The sequence below is a fragment of the Miscanthus floridulus genome, unplaced genomic scaffold (genome assembly GCF_019320115.1).
Source record: "Miscanthus floridulus cultivar M001 unplaced genomic scaffold, ASM1932011v1 fs_278_2, whole genome shotgun sequence".
NCBI classification, from domain to species: domain Eukaryota; kingdom Viridiplantae; phylum Streptophyta; class Magnoliopsida; order Poales; family Poaceae; genus Miscanthus; species Miscanthus floridulus.
Window position 1 is genome coordinate 81,935 of NW_027096508.1, and position 24,732 is coordinate 106,666.

The following is a 24,732-nucleotide window of genomic DNA, read 5'->3' on the forward strand; positions in this document are numbered from 1 at the left end:
GATAGGCAATATACTATATATACTAACAAATAAATGTGTATTGTAGTGGTGTGAAGGTACTATGTGAGTAGACGGGCATCTTAAGTTGCTCGTCTTTGTTAACCGATTTACAGAGACGATTGTGTTAGACACAGTTGGCTTACTGTCCGCATCTAAAAATAAGAAAAAAAATCCACTCTGGAAATAAGGAAGAAGAGGGAATGGTTTGTGGGTCTCGTGTATCATTATTTGTGAGGATGAATTTGAGAGTCTTGATTTAAGAGCTCCGCTAGAGTAGATGAAAGAATAAATCAAACCCCAAAAGACAGTAGAACCCTTAAGGCCTTGTTTGGGGTTTGTCGGATTCACCTCAATCCACATGTGCTGGGGTGGATTGGGGTGGAATTTAGTTCAAGTTCCACTCTAATCTACCTCAACGCATGTGAATTGATGCGAATCCAACTACATCGAAACAAGGGCCTAATGAAAATTTGGAACCCTGACTTTAGAACTACGTTGAAGTTGCTCTCTAAGCCCTGTCACTTAAAAAATAAAGATTATCCATGCTCGCTTTGTCGTCTGAGCCCTGCACCATGGAAGATTAGGTATGCCAATCTGGGCTAAAGGCTAGCACGGTGTTTATTTCACAACTAAATAATTTTTTTTTCTTGAGATATTCTTTATTGATTTTACTATAGAGGGAATCTAGAGAAATGCCTTTACAAAATGGGCGGGGAGATGCTACCTTTTTCATGACCATACTAGATGTACTTACATGCATGCCTCGTAAATATAAAGTCCATACAATTTGGTTTGTCCTAAGTCAACCAGTTTTAACGAATCAACCCGTATATATATATATATATATATATATATATATATATATATATATATATATATATATATATATATATATATATATATATATATATATATACACACACACACACACACACGTGTGTGTCGCAAGATGCAATATTCCGCAACCAGTCCAAAACACATCTGAAATGATGAAAGAACATTGGTAGTTGCATCATCGGTATAGCATAGGATGCATATTTATCACATCCCACTCTTGATTCGTCATGTATGCTTGATTTTCTCTCCACGACCATCTACGATGAGATTGATGACGTGAAGTTATTACTTTCCTTGTGGGTAGTGCCAAGAAGAACCTCTCCCCTCGCAGATAATGGCCATAAATTGTCCTTCTACCGATGAAGTCAATGACTACAATGTCCACCTCGTCGTGATAATCACCAAAGTTATTGCAGGTACACAATCAAAAATCAACTTATTTCATCAATAGATTTATTTATATTTAGGCTAAACCATAACTAAACTAGATTTAAAAAATTATTGTGAAAGAGAGATGAGTCTTCTCTCCTTAGCACTAGCAGTGGCATAGACCCGCTGGAGAAGGAGAAGAGAGATAGGGGCCTAGATGGCAGGTAAGGTGGTAGCGAACAGCAGAGGAGCGATGACTCATAATAATATGATGATAATAGACCAAAAAAAAACCTACTTCTATATAAATTGCATTCATGACAATAATATTGCCAGTATAAGATTCATTATTACGATTTTTTCATATAATCTATACATGCATGTTTTCATTGAAGACACCACCATTTAATAGATGTGATTGGAGGTAGCATACAAAAAAATCATTGTGATCTACGCGGGATTCCCTGCATTGGAGATTTGGAGTACCAGAAGTGAATGGCACCGACGACCTGGACAGGTCGTCCGCAAAGCAAGGCTGCTGTTCCAGAACAGGTTTCACAGTGCACACCAGCCGGCAATTATCGGCCTCAACACGCTGTTACATTCCAAAAAAATGCTTTTAGTGTGAGCACCGACAAAACCAGTACCGAAGTTCACTGCGCACAGAGAAAAAAAAATGCAGGAGGACCAGATCCACACTGTACTAGCGGCGCGCCGCGCCGACACATGGGTGTTGCAACATCTGGCGTCGGGACCCGATGACACACGTCAGAGACACCGCCAACAGTTTATTGATCGCGAACATGGGGTCTCGAGGCCTTGCCCGGCCGAATCCTCGCTCCCATGCGGCCGGCCGGTGGATGGATCCAGTCCAATAATGCATGCAGCTACTGATCGCTATAGCTCGTGTCAGCGTCAGCTCCCGAATAGCAGCATGCGCGCCCACATGCACGCACGGCCTCTGCCGGCCACTGGGTGATGCATGGATCGGTGACGATCACCGCGTGCGTGCATGCGTACATGGCCTGATCTGATCCAGTCCAGAAAGGACGATTGGGCAGCGTCCTGATCATCAGCTCCGGTTCCTATTTAAACGACACAGCCCGCTCAGACGTTTGGCCATTAGTGCTTGTGGTTCGTCTCCTAGCTCGCTAGCTCGCTGACAATAAAAACAATGAAGGCAACTGGCTCATCAGTCGCTCGCGTTCTCGTGTTGCTCGCGACGGCATGCCTCCTCTGGAAAGAAGCCGCGTGCTTCTCGGCGTCAGGCATGAACAAGGTGTTCGCCACTTTCTATGGCGGTAGCGACGCTTCAGGGACGATGGGTAAGAAGATCGATCGAGACGCCGATAACAACAGTCCAAAACTAGCTATAGCTGATGCACATACATCCTGCAGGTGGGGCTTGTGGGTACGGCAACCTGTACTCGACGGGGTACGGCACCAACACGGCGGCGCTGAGCACGGCGCTGTTCAACGACGGCGCCTCGTGCGCTGCCCAACGACGACGGCGGCTGGTGCATCCCGCCACGGCAGCACTTCGACATGGCCGAGCCCGCCTGGCTCAAGATCGGCATCTACCGCGGCGGCATCGTGCCCGTCAACTACCAAAGGTTCATATATTTCCAGTAAAGGCTGCATGATATTAATGTACGTACGTTGTTGATCCAATTCAACCTGTTGGATTATTCTTATCACATGGTAATAGATTTAGCCGGGTACATCATGTAAGTATAACATGTCCTAGTACATGCACTAGACAGAGATTAGAGAGAGAGGTAGTGCTAGGTCACTGACCATCGTAGGCTTTCGATCCGCTCGCGTCCGCCATGGAATCAGTGTCTGCGCTAGGGCAGCGACGGTCGGTGAAGACGGCGTCGGTGATGTGCGGTGGCGACCGGCGGTGAAGGCAGTGGAGTCCGGTGATGCAGTCCGGAGGCGGTGCAGTGCTGGTGGCGGAGGTGCTTCCCGTCACTGGCTGCGCGCCCTCCGCCACCAGCACTGCGCTGCCTCACTACTACAGAAACGTTTTTTAGGGGTGGCTCGTAACCCTTTGTAGGGGCGGTTTGGTCAGCCGCCCCTACCAAACCGTCTCTACAAATCATACATTTGTAGGGGCGGTTCTCAGGCCGCCCCTACAAATCCCCTACAAATCGATTTGTAGGGGCGGCTGTAGTACCAGCCGCCCCTATAATATCTGTTTGTAGGGGCGGTTCAGTATATAACCGCCCTTACAGTACGTTTTCCGGCCAAAAAATCAAATTTACAATTCAAATTAGACCAGAACACTATTTGTTTCCGCGTATTCCATCCAGCGTTCGCGTTGTCGAATGTCCCGCGACCAACGTTCTGAACCGGGTTTGCGTTGCTGGACCCCTTAGACTACAAGCACAAGAGTATTATATAAACTACAATTACAAGTCTAATTCATAAAAATATATACAATCCATCATTAAATAGACATAATTCACAAGGTAAAACCAATGTCAAATTCCATACACATTGTTATCAACGTCCTACAGCTAGCCTTTCAGTCTCACGAAGGTATTGGTATTAAGGATTACTACCTAAGTCAGACTCTCGGTCATGGTAGGCGTCTTTGACGTGTACAATCTGGTCCAATATGAAGTTGCAAAGGTCGCCGATGAGCTCTAAGAGTTGGTCATCCTTGTATGGGTCTCTTTTCATTTCTTTCTCTTCTTTTCACTATAAGAGAACAAGTTTTGGTTTAGTATTTCATACCATGTACAAAGTTTTTATACTACGAGTGAAGAGGTTCAAACTTACCCTTAAGGGATGTCTCCTATAGGCACCGATGTTACTCATCATAGAACATATATAGTATCCACAATGTATACTCCCAGGCTTCTGCTTGGAGCACTATGTGTTTTTGCATATGAAAATATTAAGTAATGCTTTTAATAGCCATGTAATGGAGTACTGAAGAAGTCAGTTACACTTACCGCACATAGTGTTTTTATAGCCAGCTTTTTCTTCCTTGCTGGATCATGCCTTCTGTGATGTTTAGTGACATAGAACCTAAATGTCCTGTTCAAATTATTTTAGCAAATACAACTTGTTAGTATCCAAAAGTGAACGTTACAAGTATGTATACAAACATATATGCTAATGAGGATTGTCGATATGTATACGTCTTGAGAATTGATATGAAGTCTTTGTATGTCACCGGGTCCCTATCTATTGAATCAAAGACCCATGCCATACTCCTCCTGACATCGACGGCTATACAAATCCAGTGGTTGCTGCATGGATTTAATCATAAAACTAGATAAGCTCTTTTGCATCGAATAAAATATATCAAACAAAGCTTTAAGTATAGAGTTGAACTTACTCGAAGTTGTATGGTAGCCATATAGTAGAGTGCTGTTGGAGAATTTTGAAAGCGAAGGCAATGTATGCCGCAACCTTAAGGGACTTGATGAGGACATGACACCCCTGCATATGACCATGTTTGGCACATGGTATGGAGGGGTAGGAGGCCAGCAAGGGTGTCCAAGTCAAGAAGGAGGTCCGAGGCTAATTCGGTTCGAGTCCCCGAGGTGGAGGCCCAAAGCAACCCAAGTTCGAGTCTGTCTCGGCCTCCAGGACTAGTCTGCCTTAAACTGGTCATCCAGAATACATCCGGATTCCGTTTTCGACGATCCATATATGGTTGGAAAGCTAATTTGATAAGGAAGCGAATCCAAGTGGTTTCACGTCAAAAGACCTTCGGAAACAACAGGAATCGTCGAAACAAGTCAGCGTCCAGAATCTGCCAGGGTGCTACGACACCGTCTTTTGGTCCATTGGACCATGTATCGTGTTTGGGCCAATTAGGGGGCGCGTCTAGGGGGTGACGCCCAAGACTCTATAAATAGTAGCAGTTGCCCTCCTTAGGGTTTGGGTTTTGTTTAGTTCTTGATTTCCTCGTGAAACAGACGTCGTTTTGCTGCAACTGTCGCCGCCAAGGCCGCTTGCTGTGAACTAGGGCCCCAGTTCTTGATCTTGTTCGCCTGTGACGATTAGTCCTTTCAAATAAAGACTTGAACTCCTTATTTTTATAAGCCTCATATTTATTTGCAATTTTAGATTGCGTTCATCCCGTTCTTGCTTGTGTTCTCGATTCGCTTGCAGGAAAGCCTTCTCGGCGAGGTCAATCGCGTTCGCGTGGTTGATAACCAACGGAGCAGTGGTGTAATGGTTGCAGGGGTCCGAATCAGTCTTGGTTCGAAGCCTAGATTGTGAACGTCGAGTCTCCACCAATCGACGCTATCATACCTTTCGGAAGATCGGGCCTAGTCTACATCAGGACTCTTCCCTTAGTTTCGCCGTACGGATGTGCTCTTTCTCCCGAAGAGTCTTTGCATCAGTTAGCTCTTTGGCATCCAGTTTCCACTATTTAGGGTAATTAAAATTTGTTTGGGCTATAGCTTGAGGGTCTATATACCTGGCTTTCACACTTGGCATTTGTTTGACAATGTGCACTTGCATTCTACAAATCACGGCATTGGTTAGTTACAACAAAATTCAAAGATTATATTCATATCATATCGGGAGGACAAGGACTTATAGGCACCATGTGTGAATTAGATTCATCTCCATTGTTCCCAGGTGAAAGCATGTCTGCATGTCATTGAAGTCAAAGACAATTTTTCTGGCTGGGCTTCCAAATGTGCCGGTGGGGAAGCATGTTTATATGAGGTCTATGCTCATTGGGAGAACACACAAGTACCAATCATGGAACCTTCTCATTCCAAGTGGTAGGTGCTGGATGTCTCGGTTTGGTAGGAAGGGCTTGCCTATTTCATATGTTTTTGGGTAATCATTTGACCATTTGATGGCATCAACATTTTGATACTGCTTTGCAATTTGGTGGAGTTTGCTAGTGACAGCCTCCTCAGAACCCCATGATGGGACTTTTTTAACTTGGTTCTTAGGCTTGAACTGGTCATGGGAATACCACTTGGACACCAACAAGACATCTTTCATCGGAACATAAATTGGCCTTATGGTGATTGGATGCTTCTTTCAAAGTTCCCATCCAGGCACGTCCTCATCTTCTTGTGCATCACCTTCTTCAGGAGGCACTCGTTGTTCATATATCGGCTGTGCTTGTTGAGAAGATTGTGGCATCTCATCATGCACTTGCTCGGTATGAGCTGGAGAAGGTTGTGGCATCTCATTAGGCACATGCTCGCTAGGAGGCGGGGAAGAATGTGGCATCTCAGGAATGTGGTGGTCACGAGATGGTGAAAATATTTCCTCGACCACAACAACTTGCTCCAAATTTTGGAGAGGGGAATGCGGCAAAGAAGCAGTCAATATAATGTCCCATTTGTGCCATAGGATGAACTGTCCAATAACATCTCCAAGTAACACCAGCCCCTCGGGAGTTGCATAGTCTATCCTCCACTGCATGTACTCAGGCTTCACGGTATGTACCTCGACCCTAGTGTAGTCCGACGGTATCTTATTATTGCGGTGTAAGCCACCGGGAGGATGTGCCACACCCGTTGCCACCTCCATCAAAGTGTTCTGCCAGCCATTGAGAAACACCAAGGTGCAACTAGTTGGTTCTCGTATGCGATCGACGGGGGTTGTGGCTGCAGTGGAACCTTGGCTGCTATGAACTTTCGGAGGGTTGCCAACTAATGTTAGTTCTCCTGGCAATGTCACTAATATCCATGGCTCCGTAGACAGACATTGCTCCTCTAGCGCCTTCGCAACTAGAGCCTTCACTTGGAGCTCAAGATTAGTCTCTCCGGTCTCTGCCATGTTTCTTGTACATGTGCATGTCCTCTTCAAATCCTTGCTTCTAGGTCGTCCTTTTCCCTAGCCCCCTGGTGTGGCCTGTGTGCTCCTTGTTTCCCAAGCCAAGGCTAAGCTCGTCCCTCTCTCTGGAAGGATTGAATGAGCCCTTCTCCTTGTCTTCAACATATTTCAGTATCCTTGATACTGCCTCTTGGTTCTCCGGCTTATCAAACTTAAGATTACCGTCGGATGATTTTGTACTCCTCGCATATATCCAATTCCTTGAGCGTACCTTCAAATTCGTCACATCGATATTCCCAGCAGCTATGGCCTCTTCGTCCATCTTCCTAATCTGCTCTTCCTTGGCATAGTAGCCACCGGGGCCTAGATGATGGTGGTGTTTGTTCCTCTTCGCCAGCTCGGTGTTACGGGCACTAAGCTCCAATGCCTCTAGTGAAGTCTTTTGAGCCACAAGCTCCTCGCATTGACTAGGAGTTATTTTGTCAAACTCGTTGAAGGGAGTTAACCCCTTTTGGATATACTCTTGTTGAGCTCTGACCTCTAATGTCGGAATGACTCTCCCATCATCCTAAAAGCATTTTTTTACCAGTTCATGCTTACCCTCTGGAAATCTAAAATTGAGCTTCAGCTGCCTATCCCATAGTTCATTCTTTTTGTTCTCTGGTACCTATTTCTAGTTAGGGATTGTTGGGTTCAATTTATCTCTTACTAGGGCCCTGATCGCATTATGGAATCATCCTCTTAATTCCTTAAGCTCAAGGATCTCCCCTACTGGCCCAACCTCCGTTATCACATAGCATGCCTTATCTAGATATAGATTTGCTTTTCTATCCCCTTGTTTCCTCTTAGGCTTGGTAGTCGTGGTTGTGTCTTGAGGTTGTGGAGCAGAGGCATCATGATCCATCTCTGTGGTTGTTGCCTCTGCTCTCCTTTCCTCTACTCCGTCTTGTCCAGCGTGATGTCACGGATGTCGACGTCGTCTTTTTGAGTTTAAAGAGGGACCAGTATATATGATAGGTCAAAGTGTTAGCAGAGGTAACACAACCAAAGCTTTAGCAAAATTTACAAGCTAAGGCTTTTTCCCTACCTCCTCATTTGGGTCAGAATCCTTGTCCAAATCTTCCTCCATTGGCCTCCTTCTGGCTTCACATGGGAAAGGATCCTTGGGACTTACATATCCCTCTTCTGAGTCATCATCATCATGATCCTCTTCTTCTCCTTCAGTAGCCTCTCCTACTCTTCCTTCTGCTCCCCCTAACTCCTCGTCACACTGCTCCTGAGTAAGCATCACTTCTAGATCCTTTTCTAACTTGTTATTGAACTGCTCCTGAGTAAGCTGGTCCTCTAGTGCTTGCTCCTCATAGGTTAGCTGCTTATCATGCTCGGGGCATCGGGCTGCACTGTCTGGTGTCCACGACATTATTTCGCGCTTTGTTCTAATAGATGCAAGAAAGTGTGCTTTAGGTACGCGAGAAGGTATAAGAAATAAAAAAGGTCTATAAACCAAAGTAGTCCTATAAAACAACAATATATAAAAAAAACCAAGTAGTAGCAGTAGTAGAGGCCTTAGAAACATGTCAATTATCATTTGATCATGAACTTGAAGCATCAAGGCATCATAACAGAGAAGAGAGGAGAAGGTAATGTAGGGGCGGCTGCTAATGATGCTAAGTTCCTCACAAGTTCTTGATCATCAGCTCATATTCCATATAATGTATGGACTTGGATAATTTCATCATTGGCAAAACAAAGGAGAGGAGAGGAGTGAGGAGATTTGGCAAAAAAAAACAACAGCTGCTTAACAAACATAGAGAGGAAAAGGTGTAAAAAACAGCAGCTACTTCCCAAACATAGAGGATAGGAAAGGTGGCAAAAATAGAGGAGAGGGGAGATTTGGCAAAAAAAAGCAGGTGCTGCTTCCCAAAAAAAGCAACAGCTGCCATACTGACTTTGCTCGATCACACATGAACATCATATGCTTAATATCTTTTGAACCTGATAGGTAGATCGGACAATCAAAAGTAGTAGATAGTAGTAGTAGGGAAGTAGTAGAAGTAGTTGACAGAAGTACAAGTAGTTGATAGAAGACAGAAGTAGAAGTAGTAAACAGTAGTAGTAGAGAAGTAGTAGAAGTAGCAAAAAAAACAACAACTGCTTAGGAGAGGAGAGGAGTAGAGTGGAGTAGAGGAGAGTAGTAGTAGAAGAGGAGTGGTAGAGTAGTAGGAGAAGAGCAGGAGGATAGTATAGTAGTAGAGTAGTAGTAGGAGTAGCAAGTAGTAGTAATAAGAGTTATAGGAGACCAACCAGCAGCCACTAGTAGTAAGAGTAGTAGGAGACCAGCAACCAGCAGCCAATAGCAACAGTTAGGAAAGCAACAGCAGTTAGGAGAAGATAATAAGTAGTAGTAGTAGTGAGTAGAGAGGAGGAGGACAGCCAGCAAGCAATGAAAATAAAAAATTGAAGTATAGAGTGTAAACAAAAATCATAGGAGAAAAAATCATTCTAGTGAAAGTGAAAGTATAAAGTAGTAGGGGGAGTAGCAAGTAGTAGTAGGAGCAGCTGGCCAGCAGCCACCAAGTACTAGGAGCAGACAGCAAGTATAGAGAAGATTAGTAGCCATCAGCCACATAGTAAGAGAGAATAGTAGTAGAGAGTAGAGACTATGGAGTAGTAGAGCAGTAGTAGGACAGCAAGTAGTAGTGATAAAAAATTGAAGTATAGCGTGTAAGCAAATGGGAGTGGCAACAACGCCAAGCATGGAGATGCTAGGGTTCAAGAACATGTCTCAAGGTCTTAGAGAAGATAGCGAGGAGTTGTTCAATAGCTGGCTTATGAATGGAGAGGCAAGAATTCTAAAATTTTCCTATCATTTCTTCTCTCTCTGAACATGAAGATGAAATCATTCATGGTTCAGAAGATATGGCCCCTTTTGCTGGGGATCACTCACTTCTTCTATCATTTCAGAAAGTACCGTTTAGGAGTAGCTAGCAGTAGCAAGTAGAGTAGTAGTAGTTCAGTAGAGTAGTCTAGGATAGTAGTAGGACAGTAGTATAACCATCACAGAAGAAGTTTCAATGCCTTAAATCAGAGCAAGAAGTCTTTCATGAATAACAAACTGGAAATTTCTCACTTCGAGGTGCCTACATATTTTTATGCTGCAACAACTTATATATGTGATGGAACAAATTCATTCCCAAAAATGGAATCAGCTTAAAATGACAGAGCAGGCTTTAAGCATCCACATGAATAAACAACACTACTTTTCATTAGGACAGCAACATATGAACATTCTATTGACAATGAAGGGTCTACACTCTAATGACAATGAAGGGTCTACACTCTACACTAAGCTTAAAAAAACTTATATATTTCTGAGGCACATTTCGTTCAGCAACATATGAACATTCTAATGACAATGAAGGGTCTACACTCTACACTAAGCTTTCCACATGAATAAACAACACTACTTTTCATTAGGACAGTATTAACATCTTAGGGAAGAATAAAACTTCAGTACACACATACAGACATGCTCAGAAGTTTACATAATGCTAACTACAGCATAGATAAATAGATATCCTCCCCTAGCTTTAGCAAAATGTCGGTTTATAAGCTAGTATAACTTAAATTGCTACATGGTAACAAACTCATTTGCTTTGTAAATCGAAAATTGGCAAATTACTTATATTCCACGAAATCAGAAGGCCCAAATCTGAACAAGTTACTTGTCAAAACAAATGTTGGATCCAAACACATCGGCACAATGACATGCATACAGAGGTTTACTTCCAAAAAAACATGCATACAGAGGGCACAACAGACCATGCATACCCTGAAATCCACTTCCCTCTTAGTGAAACACATGTCTTACGGCAAATATGATGACAGTAAGGCTACATTAGCTAACACACAACAGATCTATTTAAAACAAAGAATTATGTATTAATATCCATATTGGACCTTTATGAAAGTGCACCTTAAGTAGTAAATCCCTTATAAGAATACTATATGGGATAAGCCATTAGCAACACTAAAACACATGGATTGTGAAAAGTCAAGGAAAGAATAAAACAATGGTGGCTGACTGGCTACTCTGCTCGAAATAGCCATGCAATACAATCTACACAAACACAAGGGGTAGATCACAAAGGGCATGGAGCTTCAGCAAAGCAGCACATACCCTTTCTTTTACTTGCACGTGAGTCATTTCTCGTAGCAGCAGGCTGCGAAGAAGCTATGGATGGTAAACAGAAATTATATCAATACACTTCTACCCCAGTCAAGTATATCACTGGTGCCTGAAAAGCTACAGACAAGGCAACATACAATCCTCTCTCCCAACACCAGCTGGCACCATCTGAAGATCCTTAACAAAAAGGAAATCAGGAAAAAATTGTTTATTTCGGCGTTTCAAAAAACATAAAATTCATAAGCTACATGTAGGGTACACAGTTTCTGACAAACCAAACGTTGTCAAACAAGGAGACTCAACAATGACACTTCCCTCATCAAGCAGTCAGACTGCATGGCCAATTCCTGTTGCTCTCTTGCCAGCCTACCAACCATCCCCACCGCCCTCGCAGCAACAGAAATGGCTGCATCGGCAATTCTCCTACACATGACGACACCATGGAAAATTGTAGTCGACTACAACAAATCCATACATTTTCTGCAAGAAGGCTATAGCCTGTAGAGCGACCTGTTCATACCTAGGCCTAGAAAAATCATCCCCAGGCGCCCAAAAGAAAACACTACGGCATGGCGCTATAGCCTCGGAGCAGGGAATGTCAACTTCGACTCCATAGATACGCGATCCATCTCCGGCCATCTCAAATACCATAGACAAAAATGGCAGCCCGCACCGAGCCGCCACCGTCTGTAGAAGCGCCAGGTACGATGCACAGACAACAAACATCGTGCAGCTGTGTATAGGGTAGGAAACGGAAAAATCAAAAGGAAAAAAGGGAAATGACAAACAACCAGCACAATAGCCCCCAATTGGAGGAAAATTGAGAAGAAAAAAATTCAGGGTGTCAGACACATCCATGGAACTCTAATCCCACTCTGAGGTACGAGCTGTAACAGCGACACTGGCAAAGAGACATACCTACACGACGGCCGTCAGTAGGAGGCGGCAGACGGCGGTCCCTCGTTGTTCTGGTGCAGCTCCGGTGTAGGGCTTCTGAGCTCCGCCGCCGGCGTAGGCTCCACTCCCTCGCAACATAGATCCGCCGAGCTTGAACCCCCCTCTAGCACCTACAGGCCAAGCGCATCGCTCCGCGTGGAGAAGAAATGCATCAGCTATAGTCCCTCGGAAGAGGATTCGAGAAGAGGAGGAATGGAGAATGGCGAGCGTCGCGGCTGCTTACCTGACAGAATTGGCAAGACCGAAGGGGAGCCAGATTGTGAGCTCTCGTGCAAACCCTAGCCGCCTTGGTGGCTGGCCTAGGGAAGGTGGCGTTTGGGGGAGGAATCGTGGCGGGCGACGGAGGCGGTCATAGGAGGATGGTGGAGGTGAGAGGAACCGGCGCTAGGGCATAGAGACGGTGGCGGCGGCGAGAAACAGATGGGCAGCCTAACGGCGTCGGGAGGAAGAAGAGAACGCCCAACCGTTGGGCACCCAAGCGCCCGTGGCTATATAATCACGACGATTTTTAGGGACGGTTCCTGATCCAGCCGCCCCTAAAAATGCATTTGTAGGGGCGGTTCCTGATTTAGCCGCCCCTAGAAATGCATTTGTAGGGGTGGTTCCTGATCTAGCCGCCCCTACAAATATTTTCTATTTTATTAAATATTTAATTCTGTATTTTTTATATCACAAAAACACAAAGTCAATGTATATAATATTTTGTATTATTCTACATATGCACAAATATATATAAAAATAATTGTAGTCGTAAAGGTTATAAACATAACTCAATCTTGTCATATGACTACAATTTGAATTTTAAAAATTTAAATTTTAAAACTCCGACTATAATTTTAGGACATTAAATGACCTAAAATGAAAATGTTGTAAACATAAAAGTTGTAGAACTCATTAACATGTACAACTTTTATTTTGGTGATCTTGTCATGTGACTTTGTTTGAATGATTCAAAATTTAAAATTCAAACAACTTTCAACTGGCAAACAATATTTTGAAAGAGTAAATGATTTCAGCTGAAAAAACTCATGAATACCAAAGTTGTAGAACTCATCAATATGTACAACTTTTATTTTGATCATCTTTTCAGTTTGACCAAATTTAAATAGTTGAAATTTTGAATTTCAATAAATGGCAACTTCAAACAAGATTTTGAAACCTTAAATGATTTCAACAATAAAAGTCATGAACATAAAAGTTGTTGAACTCATCACTATCTACAACTTTTATTTTGGTCACTTCTTCATAGTGCTAAAGTATTAGTAAACATTGTTCATAAATTCACATATGGCTCATAGTTTCATGAACTATACGAGAGACATGTTGATTTGTGAACAATGTTTACTATTCACTTTGATCACATGAAGAAATGATCAAAATAAAAGTTGTAGATCTTGATGAGTTATACAACTTTGGTATTCATTACTTTTTCAGCTGAAATCATTTAATGGTTGAAAATCTCGTTAGAACTTGTCATTTTTAATTTGAAAATTTGAATCGCTCAAACTTTGTCAAATGAAAAGAATGACCAAATCAACACAGTAACTTGATAGGGCCATGATTTTAAAAAAATTAGGAAAAAAAATCATCATATTTGGAGTTAGTATGAGGGAGAAAGACTAGTTACAAATTTTACCCAGACATTAAAAAGAAAAATCACAAATGTTCATGATGATCAATGATGAACAAGTGTGATTTTTCTTTTTAATCTGTGGCTAAAACTTATAACTAGTTTTTCCTCCTCATACTAACTCTAAGTGTGATGGATTTTTTCCCTAAAATTTTCTAAAATCATGCTCTATCATTTTAGTCTAGTAATCTATCTTTGTCACTAATTTTGAACCATTCAAATTTTGAATTTCAGAAAATGATAGCTTCAAACCTGATTTTCAACCACTAAATGATTTCAGCTGTAAAGGTGATGAATATAAAAGTTGTTGAACACATCACTATCTACAACTTTTATTTTGGTCATCCTTTTATTTGACAAAATTTGAATAGTTCAAATTTTGAATTTCAGAAAATGACAGCTTCAAACCTGATTTTCAACCACTAAATGATTTTAGCTGTAAAGGTGATGAATATAAAAGTTGTTGAACACATCACTATCTCCTACTTTTATTTTGGCTATTTCTTCATTTCATAAAGTGTTAAGTGATTTCATAAAGTTTTAGTAGTAATAGAGTGGATGTTGAAATAGATTCATCTAGATGTTGCAAAGGGTAGTCTCACACACATGCATAAATGTAGTCTCACACATATACAAAAATATATAGTCTTACACACATACATAAATATATAGTCTCACACGTATGCATAAATGAAGTCTTACAAACACACAATTACACAAACACTCCACGTTCAACAACTAGCCAGCCCGCTGTAAGCGACTTTCCCCTTGACATCTTTTCGTTCCCATGGCAATATGTCATTGGGTAGGTTCTTTTCCACAACATTGATCTTCTTAGGAAAGTCTGTGAATAGCGGCATCTCATCGTAGTTATTGTAAGCTTCAACATCATCCATGCCATCAACTCCGATAATGTGCTGTTTCCCAGAGGCAACCACGTGCTTTGTCTTCTTCTTTGGGGGAAGGTTACTTTGTGGGTCAGACATATAGAAAACTTATGTGACACGTGAAGCGAGCACCCAAGGGTCATCTTGATAGCCTAGATTCTCGAGGTCCAGGACTCTCAATCCAATCTCGTTCAGTTGGTGTTGTTTGATCCAGCGGCATCGAAACAGGGCCACCGTTATATCCCTTCCATAGTCAAGTTTCCATATCTCTTCAATGATGCCAAAGTAATAGATCTTTTGCCCCAATCCATCGAGAGCCTCTATTCGAACGCCGCTATTTGGTTCACATATTTACTATCCTTTGCGTGGGTATAGTACGTATACCAATTGATGTCATAAGCATTCCAAGATGTCACTTGTCTCGATGGCCCCTCCGCCAACCTACTGATGGTAATAGAGTCTATGGTTTCTCCAGGTGGTATGTTTTGGTCCTTCAACCATGTAGTTAGTCGTTGCTTATGTTGTTTCATGACCCAATCATCCGAACGACTATTTCTCTCCGCCATAATGATAGCCAAGTGTTCATCAATGTACGGTTGCATCAGTTGTGTACTCTGCAAGACACTGTAATGCGCCCGACTCACCTCTTTGTAATCATGGTCGATGAACACTTTTCTACCACTGGTGCCCTTCCCAGCCTAGCCTACCCTTGTGACGAGAATCGGGTTTACTAATCCCTTTCTGTACTTTTAGGTACTCTTGACAGCACTCGACGACTTCTTCAGTACTGTAACCCTCTATCATGGAGCCCTCTGGGTATGCTCGATTATGCACATATCGACTTAAACCAATGAACCGCTCGTAGGACCACATTTCATGCAAGTAGCAAGGGCCCAACGCCTATATCTGATGAACCATGTGAATCATGAGATGTGGCATTATATCAAAAAAGCAGGAGGTAAACACATCTCTAGTTGGTTTTGTGTCTCCACCATAAATTCATGTAGGTCACTCAGCTCTTGCTTGCCAATCGTCTTCTGTGAGATCTTCAAAAAGAAGTAGCACATGCGGGTGATGACCATTTTCAAGAACTCTATCTTTATAGCCCTGATTGCAATAGGTAGAAACACTATCAGCATCACATGACAATCATGAGCCTTGCAGTGTGTTATTGACAAGTCCTTCATTGACACTAGCTTCTTCACATTTGCTGAAAACCCAGTGGGGACTTTGACCCTCCTCAGGAAAGTGCATATAGCTCTCTTCTCATCTGGTGTTAGGTTGAAGCATGCCGTGAGCAGAGTGTGTTTTCCATTAGCCTCAGGTATCGGGTGAAGCTGTGGCATCACGTTTAGCTACACCATGTCTTTTCGTGCTTTCAGACCATCCTTTGACTTGCCTATGTCCATCAAGGTAGCAATGAGACTCTCAAAGACATTCTTCTGCACATGCATAGCATCAATGGCATGGGGGACCTCCAAGTCTAGCCAATAAGGCTAATACTAAAAGAAGATCGATTGTTTCTTGAAAGGTACGCCTTCGACAGGAGGTGTGCTTCTATCTCTGTTCATCCCATCTGGATTCTTCTTTCCATAGACGACACATATGTTTTTCACCATTCTATACATGTGTTCTCCGTTATGACTTCTCTCCGGAGGGGGTTCAATCTCTGGGGTGTTGTCATAAAATCTAAAGAACAATTTACTGCGGTACTTGTGACTTATCTTTAAGAAGCATCAGTTCCTTAGGTAAACTATCTTCTTGGATGCATCCAGGTACACCCATGTAGTACCATCCAAGCAAACCTAGCATCCCGTCTTCCCTTTGATCTGTCCAGACAAAGCAAACAACACGGGGTAATTATTGGTAGTAACAAATATTATTGCTCTACACATGAAGTCCTCCTTTCGGAATGCATCATCCATCAGCTCCCCATGCCTCCATAGCCTCTCCATTTCTTGCATCAAAGGCTTGAGGAACACGTCTATATCAATGCCTGGTTGTTTAGGGCCATAAATAAGAATAGTGAAGGAGAAGGTACTTTCTCTTTTGACACAACCGCGTTGGGATGTTGTACATGGTCAAGATCACTGGCCAAGTGCTTGTGGTCACTCATCCTCTCATTGAAGGGATTCATTCCATCGGTGCTCAAGCCAAACCATACATTCCTTAGGTCATCGCTGAATTCTTTGTGCTTCTCATTGAACCTTTGCCACTGACTACAATCAGCCGGGTGTGTAATCTTATCATCATCCACCTTGCGCTCATCATCCCACCATGTCATGAGTGCGGCTTCTTTAGGGTTTAGGAAGATACATCTCAAGCGGTCGGTCACTGGCAGGTACCACATTACCAAGGCAGGAATTCTTCTCTACTTTGTATCGTTGCCTAATGGAGTGTCCTCTGGGGACTGAGATTCTTGTACCACCTTTTTTGTACCCTTCTTATTCCTCTTTTCCCTGTGGAGGCTTCGTCCCACCATAAAGGTCATTATTCTTGTACCGGCTGGCCCCACACCGAGGGACATTTATCTAGTGACTTGAACGTTTCGCCACAAAAAAGTATATAGTGGTTGGGGCATGCATAGATTTTTTAACCCCCATTGTCAATGGACTTATGACCTTCTCGCTTAGGTATGTGTTGGTGGGAACTGAGTTTGGTTGTGGCAGCACCCATGATAGGAGATGCAATAGATCATTGAAACTATAGTCTGACCAGCCGTACTTAGCCTTCAAGATGAGTAGCTCAAGTACAAAATGTAGCGATGTCCAATGTGTCGGACAACCCTTTTCAACACCATACATAGTCTCCTTCGATGCTTTTGTCACCCTTTCCAAATTTTCTAGACCTTTCGGGCTATTTAGTAAAATCTCTGGTCCAAGGGCTCGAATCATGTCCTCCAAATCATCTTCATCCCCGACACGTGCTCCACCATCATTATTGGCACCACCTTCAGTCGTTACCATCCCAACCACCAGCATCACCACCTTGTTCATTGCCTAAACTCTGAATCCATTCGTGCATCAAGCTCTACTGAATATTGGGACAGGGATTCTATGGTTTCGTCATCGTATTCCTCCTCATCCTCGTCGTTAATAATAACCTGTTTCACCATGATGAATCCACACTGTGTAGTCCTCAACAAATCCTCGCATAATCAAATGTGATCTGATGATAGTCACATCTGTCCATACCATACAGGTTCTTACAATCTTTACAGGGACAAATAATTGTATCCTTATTCTCTGTCAATGTCGTTGCATGCTTCTTTGCAGGCCTCAATAAATTTATCCACCTCTTCACGGAAAACTGCCTTGAACCTTAACGAACCATACATCCAAGAGTTTCATGTACTCTATCTTTTACAACAACAACAAAACAAACATAAAGGACTACTTATTCAGATATATATAAAAATGAATCAAATTAATAATTACTTGAGAATAATTGTATATACTTCAGATATATATGAATATAAATCAAATATAATTACATGAATGCATACAAACACACCATGGTAGAAGAAAATTAATTAATGGCCCATTTATCCATAAATAATTAAAATACATATTTGTTGATTACAATAAACAATTTCAAAGACAACAATTAGCAACAATTATATTTTACCCAATATCTTTCATGCAAACCCTAGTCTAATTTCATCGAACACAAATTTACAAAACCAAAATTAATAAAAAAACCAAACCCTAGATCTAGATCTACATGCACATGAAACATCCATAGAACTAACTAATTGTTCACTAAAATCAAGAAACATGGACCAAATAAGGGTATGATCTTGTTCCCCTCCCTAATTTACCCTAGTACATTCAAAACTTGGGTCTAATTTGCTTCATAAGTAGCTTAAGCACCATAGAAGAGAGAGAAAAGCAAAACTCTAATTACTCACTAACCAACCATTAAAACTTCAAAAAAAGTGTGGAATAGCATTTTCTTACCGTTTACAACCTCTCCACCAAAGGATTTGAGACCAAAACCTTCCCCCTTAGTAGAAGCAATTTTTGGGAGGTGCCTAAGGCCTCCCCACCTTTCTTTCATGGGTTGGAGTGAGTGATCTGAGGAGAAAGAAGGTGCTGCAGTTTGCTTTATATGTGGGTCATTTGTAGGGGCAGCCGGTGATGGAGCCGCCCCTACAAATCAGAGGTATTTATACACGGGCATTTGTAGGGGTGGCTCAATTACTAGCCGCCCCTACAAATAGCAATACCGGGGGCGGCTGGTGAGTGAGCCGCCCCTACAAATCTGACCCATTTATAGGGTGGCTCGTATGACCAGCTGCCCCTGCTGTTTCATTTGTAGGGGTGGCTGGTCTCTGGGCTCCCAAGCACACCACTGTAGGGGCGGCTCCATCACTATAGGGGCGGCTCCATCACAAAAAATTTGTCCCGTTGCCACAAACCATTTTTTACATAGTGCCTCTCTCTCATTTAAGGATGGCAATGGAGCAGATTTGGATCAGGCAGAGTCTTCGTGCACCCAAAAATGAAAACCGAAGTCAAAACCCGAACCCACCCCAAACACCGAATTGGGTGGAAATCCATCACCGGAACCATACCCGGCAGATCCCCGAAACCCGACGGATCCTCCGAAAACTCGAACATTTTACAACCAACCATTAGGAAATACAGCAATACACTGAATCAGATGAATCCTTCGTAGTTCCGCTTCGCTGTTTGCTCACCTCTGCCTTTGGCTGGGTGCGCCGGCGAGCCACAACTACCCCTCCTAGGTGCGCGGCCGTGTGTGCTGTGCCCATGGTGGCGCCGGTTGGGTGCGCCGCCCTATGGACCTCGCTGGCTCGGGCGGAGGCCAAGGCGTCGACTACTGAGGGCCACGGCGGCCATTGGGTGGGGACGCGGGGCTGAGCACCGTGGGTGAGAGGAGCAGAGGGCAGAGAGTACCGGTGACTCTGGGAGGGAGGGAGCATCGGACATCGGACGTCTACATGCACCGTCGAGGGTGGATGAACGAGTGAGGAAGAGGGATTGAGTGTGGGTGATACAGTTATATACTTAGGGTTTTTAATGGGCCGCTATTGGGCTACTTAGTTTTGGAGCCCCAACAGTGATCTGTGGGTACAAATGAAAATCTACCCCAAACCCACAATGTTTTGGGTATCCAAACCCAAAAATCCGTGGGCAAAAAACTGCACCCGAAACCAAAACCGCCGAACCTGAAACTAGCAGATATCCACCCCAAAACCACCCTGCTGCCATCCTTACTCGCATTGCTTTTGCCTTCCCTTCCTCTCTCTCTCACGGCTTCTCCCTTTCCTTCCCACTTAGGGCATGGTAGGCTGGGTTGCCATTGCCGTTGCATCCCCAAGATCAAACGAGGTGAACTCCTCCTCCTAGTGGAGATCCATGGCATGGCAGCAGCATGGCGCTGCATGAGCCCCTACTCCCGCGCAGATCCATGGCATGGCGGCATCGTGCAAGGCCCTAGTCCTCCTTGCTTAGGTCTAAGGCATGGCTGCAAGAGGTGTGTACCCAGCCATGGATGAGAAAGTACAGGTCTGGCAGATCCACATCATGGACACACCACGAGCCTATGAGATCTGAATGTGTTTAGATTTTTTAGGCAATTTAGTTACCCTTTCATGAAGGAGAAAAATGTTTCTAGATTATTTTAGGCAAGTTGTTTACCCCTCCATAGAGGTGCTACAACACTGAACTTGAACAAAGTCACTGAATTTTATTTTGAGCAGCTACATTTTTCACTCATTTGCTGAGCTGACATGCAGTCTATTTGTCCTTACTGAGTTGTGCGGCCCGTGCCTTATTACATACATAAAGGATAATAGATTTGTTATCATTTGCTCATGCATTTTTTGTTAATTCACAATGGGCAAGTACTCTACATAGAAATCTGAGCACTTTTGTTTCCTAAAAATATGCCTATACACTTTTGTTTTGGAAGATAGTTTTGCTTGGATGAAGTAGCATTGTTGAAATCTCATATGTTGATTCAGCTAAATATTCTGCAATGCATGTCAGCTACTGATAAGCTTTAGAATTTTGTAGGATTGTGCTTCTTTCTAATTCTAGCCTTTTTATGTTGTACAAGAATGCGCAACTATTATGAAAAGGAATGTTCTTATGTGCATATAAGCAAAATTTATAGTCAAAAGGAAGTATTTCAAACCTAGTTACCTTCTGATATGAAAAATCACAATGTTTCAGTCAGTAGGCAACCATAGTGCTTAGTCAGTCGACACGCTAACAATGAATTTTGGCATTTCCAGGCAGTCTTGACAGTGCTTGAAGGCAGTAGTGATTTGTGGCAATCATGTGAGTGCATGTCTGCATACTCTCTGTTCAAGAATATTTTCACTTATCACTACTAGGTGTTTAACTGGTCTATAAAAGAATTGTTTCAAACAAATGTACAGATGTGGAACACTAACAATTAGTGTTGCTGGGTCCAGATGTGTAGTAGCAGGGCAGGTTGGTTGGCAGCTCCTAGATGTGCTGCGGCAGCATGGCAGCTTCAGGATGTGGTGTGGCAGCGTAGAGGCTCTGCATTGAAGCGCGTGGTGCAGCAAGGGTGGTGAGCATCACCCTATACTCAGCACAAGTTATGCCTGAAAATAGATTTTTCATCTACCAATACCGATCAGTTTTCCATAAGCATTATGACATGATCTCTCATGAATTGTTATTTTTATCTTATTTTGAATGTAGGATATGGAGATGAATGATGTAGCATCTACTGTATATCACCGTCGAAGGCTTGTAGGAAGTAGTAATGGCTAAACTTATATTTTCTACATATGTTAGAGTCATGAACTAGCATTGCAACTTGGGTCTGCTTACTTTATTTTGCAAATAGAAGCTAGCCACCTGTAGTGTGTTGGGAGGTACATATGCCATCAAAAGTGCCTGTTAGGAGTTAGCACTTTTAACTTGTGCTACGTGTTAGGTACCTAACTAGAAGGATAACTAGGAGGCACTATTATATATCTTTGTATTTATGAACAATTTGAATGATGTTCTAAAATTATTGAATATAATTTTTATTACTTCAGTGTGGACGAATGGTTCCATTACTTGCTGTAATATTATTTTTAATGGTTAACTACTTGCTGGGAACAGTGCTTTTAATGGCTAAAGAATCTGTATTTCTGGAAATTAAAATTGAATGAAAAGATGTTCCCTGACCGAAGTTTACCGTTAGGAAAGATATTTGGTAGCTGACATGAAATTTGAGCTATCCCTGATGGCTGACAGTGAAAGTTCAGAATTTTCCTAACAGCTTAGCAGCCGATGGGGAAAGTTCAAACTATCCCTGACGGCGCAGTAGCCGTCAGTAACTATCCCTGATGGGAAGGTCAGGGAAAGCTGACTTTCCCTATCATTTGATCCCTGACGGGTCATCCCTAACGGTAATCGTCACAGATGATCTTCCCTGACGGTTTCTGATACTTTTCCAAATGAATCTAGTGGATCATTTGTTCCTTGATGGGTCATCCCTGACGGTAACCGTTACGGATGATCTTCCCTGACGGTTTTTGATACTTTTCCTAACGAATCTGGCCGTCACGGAAAAACTTGGCTGGGGTGGTGCATCCTCTCATGTTTCATTGCTAGTATAGTTTATTTCATGGTTTAGAAATAGAGAAATTTGTAGTTTTATAGATTGGGAATAATGGTTGATTTTTTATTATACGCTAATTGAGCTCAAACTGACTTTTAGTTTGCACATGTAGAAGAAGAAAGCTTATAGTAGTTCATCAAAACGAATATCCATGTTTCATTGCTAGTATAGCTCATTTCATAGTTTAGAAATGGAGAAATTTATAGTAGTTGATCGAAATGAGTATATAGTAGATGGTGACTGCTTTTGGGTCCTCGGTCTGGCATGGGGTTCATGAGCGTGCATCAAGTGAAAGAAGAAGACTATGTTGGAGTACAGAGTGAAGTAGTGTCCCAACCATGGCTGCATCTTCTACAAGTGCCTGGATATCAAAATGAGTTCTCTTTTGGTCGCCTTTTTTATGGTATATGTTGCCATTTTTATGATGATTTTGATTAAAGTTCTTGATTTTTGTGTTCCAATTTTAGTGGGGTGGTAATGGATGTGAAGGTTAATACTGTGAGGAAGTGTATGTTAAGCAAGTGCAAGAATCGGCTAAGGCGGCTGATGAGAGTGCACCTATGCACGAAGATGGGAACCAGCAAAAGAAGCCCATTGATGAAGATTGGATGAAAATTTTATTTGGTTTAGTTGGAATTGGTCGCTAAATCCTTATGTTGTTGAAGTTCAATGTAGGTTTAGTTTGTTTAGTTCTATTTGAGATTTTCAACAATGTATCAATGCTTTAATAAATTAATGTTCGCCATGAGGGCCGGGCCAAGGGGTCCGACGATGACTTCGCAGTGCAGTACCTGCCCCTGCTTCTGTCAAGCTCAATGAGGGCTTGGCTCAAGCAGCCGGGCCTAGCAGCATCCGTTGCTGAGGGATCTCCGCTTGACATTCATCGGTCACTTTCAACGTACATACACTCAGCCCGGTAACTCTTGGGACCTGCGCAATTGTAGGCAAAGGTCCGATGAGACCGTCTATGAGTACATCCAGCGCTTCTCCAAGAAGCGAAATGAGCTACCCAATGTCAGCGATGCCGATGTCATCAACGCCTTCACCTATGGCACAACTTGTGAGGCGCACGTCCTCGCGCTCGGACGTGAGGCACCGCGAACAATGCGGGAGCTATTGGACATTGCCACCAAGTACGCTAGGAGTGAGGAGGATGTGTTGGCCAACTTCAGCGACAAAGTCAAGGCTACGGCCCATCTCAATGGTGGTGACGGTGGTGATGATGCCGCCATGGCCAATCGCTGCCGTGACTAGAGGGGGAAAGACAAGTGTTGAGGTTATGATCCCCAGGTATCTCAAGGCATCGATTAGTTAGCAGGCTGAGCGGCCCATGGCACACCAGCTAGCGAAAGCCCAAATGATTGGGGCCCAGCTAAGCCAAACAGACCAGGCCAGATGACAGGGGGCGGGGTCAGTTGTTGGCGGTCCTTAGCGACCAAATCTGACCACCAATTAATATCCAAAATAGGAGAAATAAACAAACTTTTGACACATGCATTTACTATTGACATATTTCCACATGTATTGGAGATTCAATGTTTTGTAGGACAAATATTTGAATACAAGTGGAAAACAAGATAAAAGGGGCAATTCAAAAAGCGTAAAGCAGAAATGCGCAAAGGAATAAAAGAAGAAAGCCCACCTACACGGCAAACCTGGGCCGAGCACCACCAAGGAAGCATCCCAGGCCCAGCCAGCAGCCCACCAGAGTAAGGCGATGGTGAGTGGGCTAGCCCAAGGTGTGGCTTGGTGTGGTCGCACTGCCCCAACGTGGCCCGAGCCTAGCCTCCTTTAACGGTTGCATGACGGCATGCTTGCTCGGTTCAAGATGGTTTCCTAATTTACCTACGCCAAACCAACCACACACTAGTATAAGTAGATGAGTGGTGCTCTCCTTCAACACACACCTCATTTGGAGTCTCTACCTCACTACCACTTCTTGTAATCATTTTACTTTTAGTAGTCTTTTGTGAGCTAGCAAGAGCTATCAAGGAGAGCTTGGCTCCTTTGAAGAAGAGAGAAATCTTGGTATGAATACAATGATAATTTCTTCCAAGGTCATGCTCTCATTTTATCAATATAGTTGTGCTATTGAACTAGAGTATAGTTTTCATGTTATGATCTTGACATATGACCTAGTATATAGTTTCTATGTTATGAGCTTAACATGTAGAATTTTATGCTTAAATAGTCATATAACTTGTATGATTAGAATTAGAGCTAAGTGGAGGTGGCAGTTAATGGAAATGGGGATCTTGATCTTCCATCAGGTAGTGGTAACTATCGTTGTGGCGGAGAATGACACACTGATCCGGCATCAGATCGAAAGATCGAACCCTGCAATCTTAGCACCACAACTCCTCTGGTTATCAATCGAGACACGAATCTGGTTGACCTCGCCTAGAAGGCTAATCCCTGCCTACGCAATGAAGAACACAAGCAAGAACAAGAAAGAAAGCAACCAAATTGCAGAT

At 43.0% G+C, this 24,732-nt stretch overlaps 1 protein-coding gene across 1 annotated transcript; it reads left to right on the plus strand.

Moving 5' to 3' along the window:
- Window positions 1-2,422: 2,422 nt before the first annotated feature.
- On the plus strand, window positions 2,423-21,512 carry LOC136531109 (expansin-A11-like). The gene is made up of 5 exons (XM_066523827.1): window positions 2,423-2,531; window positions 2,605-2,819; window positions 20,907-20,952; window positions 21,090-21,211; window positions 21,346-21,512. Exons 1-4 carry the CDS (start codon window positions 2,477-2,479, stop codon window positions 21,095-21,097), a joined length of 324 nt encoding a protein of 107 aa, XP_066379924.1. The 5' UTR covers window positions 2,423-2,476; the 3' UTR covers window positions 21,098-21,211; window positions 21,346-21,512.
- Window positions 21,513-24,732: the final 3,220 nt, after the last annotated feature.